Below are 6,000 nucleotides of genomic sequence, written 5' to 3'. Positions count from 1 at the left end.
GTTCGATTGTCTTGACTAATTTATGATTATTTATCTAAGATTTAGTTGTAATATTATTTTAATTTGAAGAAATTGGCTATAACTAATTATCATAAGAATATCCATTTAGAATTAAATTGTGGAATTTAATTTTATGAACTTAACATAATACTAGTACATATTAACCGTGAGATATAATTTTGATATTTAACATAGGAGCTATTAATTTGCTTATAGTTACTTGATTTCCTTTAATTTTGATACATAAATTTCCAACTCAACTTACAAAGACTAACCAAGAAATGAGTAGTTCATATCTCCTTTTCAATTGCTAATTATGCCACAAATACATTACACAGTGCCTGATTATGCATCGATATCTTCATCGGTTGAACACCGATGCTATCGACTACGCCATAAATTACAACTATGTGTCCGCCATACTTCCGGTGATGATTCAGTCAGCCACTCGTCGGCTTATACAGTGAATAACATAACCATGAATATCAAATCGAAAGTGATTTCCTTCACGGGAGAGAGTTGATGCGTGCAAGTTTACCTCCATGAAGAACCACCTAGTCTGATCACCTCCTCAGTACCCCCGGGCCTGTAAGGGCGACCCTCTGAGGTCTCAGCCACGCCATCCTTTTGATTGCTCGATACACCGTACAGATCTTTAAGCTCGGCCAGATTACTTGATGCTGATCTCTTTTCCTTACTTTCATGGCTAAATGGATTGTGACTACTTGCATTATGCTTACCATAATCATGGGTGCTCTGACTTCGACTCCGGCTCCTGCTTCTGCTCCTGCTCCTACTTCGGCTATGGCGAGAACTACTTTCTCTCCTGTAGTCTTCACGGCCCCTCCTATCATAACTACCTTCTCTCCTGTAGTCTTCACGGCCCCCCCTCCTATCATAACTCCTTCTATAGGAGTCTCGGGACCTTCTGTCATAATCATCGTACCTTCTATCTTTACCTTTGTCCAGGTCTCTTCTCCTTTCGTCATCCCTGTCTCTATAGCGATCCCTGGTTCTTTCTTGATCACTGTTGCCGTCCTTGCCCCTGTCTCTCTCTCTTCCAGGATAATCCCGATCAGATAAATCACCATTTTGGCTCCCAGAATGAAGGGGAGATCGTCTTGATTCATTACCGCGATCATAAGAATGATTAACAGTACGCCGAACTGGAGATGAATCTCTAGTTAATGTCCGATGAGGGGCACGTTGACCGAAAGAGACAGAAAGAGCAGCCTTGACAGAAGGTGGTCTTCTTGCAGTCTCTTCACTTCCACGAGTGGTCTCACCAGTAACTCCACAGTGTTTAGACGGCAACTTCATATTTTCAAGATTGGAAACAATATTGCGTAACACCAGGACAGGAATACGAGGAAGAAGTGTATCGAAGTAGTACTGCATGCAGAAAAAAAAAAATTCAGGACTCAAGGACAAAGATGCTGATGATCGTATGGTACAAAAGAAATAATCTCAAAAATCTAATTTAAAAAGGAACAGACAATGCACAACCTGTCCAAGAAGCAAATCCCTCACATACGCACCCATTGTCGTCATACGGCCATTACAACCAGGAGAGAATTCCTGGAATTAAGAGATGAACATAAAACACAGTGACATTCAATGGATAAAAGTTTTGGTGAAAAAATTAAATTAATAATGTATAGTACTGAAAAAATAAAATTCCTAATAAGCCTGATAGAGATCGTCCATTCTCTTGATATCATTCCCTGATCCCTGCAGATTATCAACAATCTAGAATATGATCTTTAGTTGGTTATTGTTTAAAGGAGTCTAGATGTTATCTTCGGAGTTAGAGTTGGCTTAGGAATCTGTTAGTTGTTATTATAAATAGCTCCTCAATAGAAAGACAAAGTGTCCAGGAAAAATAGTTTAGGACGGTAGTTACCGTATGGGCACCACCTTTTGATGATTATCCCGTTCTTGTTCTGCTCTTTGTTCTTCAAGTCAGTTTATATCAAGTTATTTTTTGTTCCCTCTGTTCGTTTTCCAGCAACCATCGCATCTTCTCTAACAAAACCCACTATAGAACTTGGGAATATGTTTAAGAAATGTTCCAGGATAAGAAATCCCGAATGTGATACTAAGTGGAAAGAGAACATAAACACCGGGATAATAAAACATCAATTACTTATCATAAAATATAACAAAACCTTTTCCAATTAGTATTATTCTCATTCCCACCCAGTGTTGTTAGGAGCGTGGGGCGCAGCGAGCAGTTAGGTAAAAATCTGGGGTGCATGGCGACGGGGTGAACTAACAGATTTGTGTTCTACTTTTCCTGCTATATTCACGAAGAATATGAATCAAAGAAGGAATAATTAATTGAGAAGAGGAGAAGAGCTGGAACGTTCATTATCTTTGGAGGTATGTGGGAGTTATCATATTTGAAGGGAGAAGATGTGATCATATTTGAACATTAATTGTAGGAACAAGGATTTGATAAGATCGAAGGCTTTAAGGGTTTAGGGATTTGAAAAGTTATATCCCCACAGCCACCCAAGGCTTGCCGCATTGAATAATTTTGTAAAATTGTTCCATCCTGGCCATCATGCATCAAATACAGAACAGGAAATTCCCAAATAATATAGGCAAGAGGTAATCCACACAAAACCCATGCAGAACAATCATATATTCCCTTGCAGACAGTGAGAGATAGCATGGCTACTAAAAAATGTTATAGAAAAGAAGATCAAATAATCGTGGAATATCCAAAATTACTATAGGAGAAAGTATTCATTAATTTTTCCAGTGTTTGGGGAAAAGTATTGTGAATTTGTGTTAGCAATGTTTGTCTAAATAATGACAATGTGTTGAGAGTAGAAATTAGGATGTTTTGACAAATATTGCAGTAACGATTAAAAAAATATCAGCATCCCTGGTTGACTAATATATTTAAAGATATAGCAAATACTATGCTGACGTCTAAGCTAGTTAAGACTTAGTATTACAGAGAGCATCTGTTCTGCATGTTCATTGAAAGTATAATACATTATATACATTTCAAACTACATAATAACAACTTCAAGAAACCAGTTTACAACCAAAAAAAGTGTACAGGATTAAACGGACAAGGCATATTTGTCATACCTCATCATCTTTAACGTATGGTTCACACCAACCCCATAAAGTCTTTGGATCTGCTACATACCTTAAATAGAGAAATCCTATCTGAAAAAGAATACACAAACAAGCATTTATTATTCTAAACCAAAATTTAGTAAGCAACTCATAACAGCAAATAGGAAAGACTTGTTTGTCCTATCTACCAGGAAATATTTTTCTTACTGCTCTAATATAAGGAGAATCTGGGTGAGTCAATAATCCGTGCATTTGTTTGACAGTGAGCTTCATGAGGAAGAATTTATAGAGAAGGCAGAATGCAGTAGAAGGCCCTCGGCAGTTGCCAGTCATCCATGGCTCCACGTGTGTAACAGTTACGTAAATCTCATCAATGACTTCATGATAAGTTTTCAGTTTCAACAGGTCTCGAAAATAATCAGAAGAGAGTATGTTCATGCACAATACTTTCTCCAATAACTGGTCAAATGGTCTCCCAGTTGACTTTATCTCAGACATTATGAATAGCCCAGTCCTACAATGGAATTGATTAAAAGATCATGTCAATAAATTACAATGAAGAGCATCAATGACAAACAAATATCACCATAACCAAACTCACATAGACACATGGAAAAGAAATTGAAATGAAAAACAAGAAGAAAAACATCTGGTTCAGATTCTAGCAACAAATCCTAACAAAGCTTGTCCGCAAAATATCATACTACTATAGTCAACCAATACACTGTTAGAGGATGTTTGTTCTAAATTTTAAAAATACAAGTTTGAGTTTCCTGTTCTGAGGCATTGTTTTCTTTTGAGAGCTTGTACAGCATTCTTCTCAAACACTATATTTCTTACTAACATGAAGATTTCTTCCAACAACTTCAAAGACACATATACCATCAAAACTCAAAGTTCACTCCATCAATTCTAAAACAGATAATCATTTGCACTTATTACACAACTCTCCCACAAACCATCTCCCCGATCTTTAAATTCCCATTCCCAGAAATCCTCAATTAAAGACCCTGTTATACAACGCAATAACAGCAACAGCAATCGAAGAATACATGAAATCCGAAGCTCGTAGAATTCAGCACACCCAAGTTCCATCACGAATGCGCCTAACCAGAAAAATTATATTTTAAACCTAGTACTATATTTCAATTTGCTTCTCAAACTAACACATAAAGCAGCTTTCGCTCAAAAATAATCTCAAAATAAAATAAATAGACGATTAGCGCTCAGAATTGACAAAAACACATACGATTGGGGGAAGCAATGAATCACAAACCGACTGAAAATTTGTAGTTTCAAATGATTGGAATAGAGACTGAAAGTAGGATCCTTTTTCCTGACCTTGAATGAATGGAAGAATTCCGATGTAAAAAAGGAGAACCCTAACCTAATACGTCAGTTTGGGGCTTTTGAAATATAAATGTAGACCTTGTCGTTGGACCGCCAAACGAAGCACTGAACCATACGATATATAGGGACAGAAATTTACATTTTCGTAAAATAAAATAAATACTTTTTAAGAATGAAAAAACAATTGGTGGAAATAAATAGTAAATATAAATCTTATTTTATATATTAATTTATAATAATTTAATGAAATTTGATTTCAACTAATCTAAATTGTTAAAAATAAATAAATAAGAATGAACTATTGATGAATAGATGAATTTTTTTTTCAGAGTGATCAAATAGAGGTGAAGCTAGGATATCATTATAGTCCGCAACTTGTGGGTTGAGCTGAATAGCCCGTCAAATTTATAGGATTGGGGTTGGAAATTTCTAACACGATAAAATCAAAACCGATTAGCCTGCACACGATTAACCTGCGACTCATTAAAGCCAGACCCGAAAACCCGATACACTAGCTCTGAAACCCGATAAAATTTCTATTATTCTATTTTTTTACTCATAATTAGACACTTCATTAATTAATTTTATAATATACATAACTAAAAAATAACTTTCAATTTATATTAAATATAAAAATTATATGACCTTTTATTAATATAATAATTGATAAATAAATTAAAAACTTCAAATTCACTAAAAAAATATTTAAATTTCTAAAACATACTTTAAAATTTCACGAAATATCTCAAATATTAGTATTTGATCATGTTTATGATTGAGTTTAAGCATATATTTCAAATTTATTATAATTAAATGTTTTACATTTTATGAGTATAACTAAATTTTAACCATTATTTATTGGATTGATCGAATGTTAATCTTATCGATAGCAACTCGATTAACCCGTTGGGCTAGCCCGAAACCCTAACTTTTAGGGCTAGGGCCGAACTTTTATAACCCAAAAGAAATCACAACCCGATTAACCCGCACACCGAGTAGAGTTAGCCCGAAACCCGAAGGCCCGACCCGATTGACATCCCTACCAACACCTAAGGATGTCAGTAAAGCCACAACCCGTGGGTTGGCCAGAATAGCCCGCCAAATTTATAGGGTTAGGGTTTGAAATTTATAGTCCGATAAAATCAAAACCCGATTAGCCCGCACCTGATTAAGTTAAGTCATTTCCTTTTTGGGATATCCTACCTAAACTAAGTCGTATTCTTTTTGGGATATCCCAACTAAGTTGAGTCATTTCCTTTTTTGATAAAGAAATAGAACATCCAATCACTTTTACTTTATTCCATAACATATTTAACTCTCTCTTTATCTTTCATACTTCATTCTTCTTTCTTACTTTTTAACACAAATTCTTAATCTTCGTGCCCAAAAGTTTTGACTCAAGTTAATTGGGACAGAGGAAGTTAGTGCCAAATCGCGTGGATTGTTATCAGATCAACTTGATGGCGACTCAAGTCTGATTTATATTATTAAAACGTAATATTATACAATTAAAATATGATATTAAAAGATTAAAACTGACATTAAATGATTAAA

The 6,000-nt window shown here is 35.2% G+C and overlaps 1 protein-coding gene across 3 annotated transcripts; it reads right to left on the bottom strand.

Moving 5' to 3' along the window:
- Nucleotides 1-271: 271 nt before the first annotated feature.
- LOC121777301 (pre-mRNA splicing factor SR-like 1) lies at nucleotides 272-4,534 on the bottom strand. Of its 3 annotated transcripts, none has more exons than XM_042174503.1 (5): nucleotides 4,438-4,534; nucleotides 3,304-3,610; nucleotides 3,106-3,186; nucleotides 1,507-1,578; nucleotides 272-1,392 (listed from the first exon to the last, which is right to left on the bottom strand). In XM_042174503.1, exons 2-5 carry the CDS (start codon nucleotides 3,592-3,594, stop codon nucleotides 535-537), a joined length of 1,302 nt encoding a protein of 433 aa, XP_042030437.1. In that variant the 5' UTR covers nucleotides 3,595-3,610; nucleotides 4,438-4,534; the 3' UTR covers nucleotides 272-534. The 3 variants fall into 3 exon arrangements, with proteins under 3 accessions (XP_042030437.1, XP_042030436.1, XP_042030438.1); XM_042174502.1 differs by having other exon boundaries at nucleotides 4,346-4,517; XM_042174504.1 differs by having other exon boundaries at nucleotides 4,373-4,516.
- Nucleotides 4,535-6,000: the final 1,466 nt, after the last annotated feature.

Source organism: Salvia splendens, chromosome 18 (genome assembly GCF_004379255.2).
Source record: "Salvia splendens isolate huo1 chromosome 18, SspV2, whole genome shotgun sequence".
In the NCBI taxonomy this organism is placed as follows: Eukaryota; Viridiplantae; Streptophyta; class Magnoliopsida; order Lamiales; family Lamiaceae; genus Salvia; species Salvia splendens.
The sequence above is the reverse complement of the archived record's forward strand: the minus strand, read 5'-3'. Positions and strand labels throughout refer to the sequence as shown.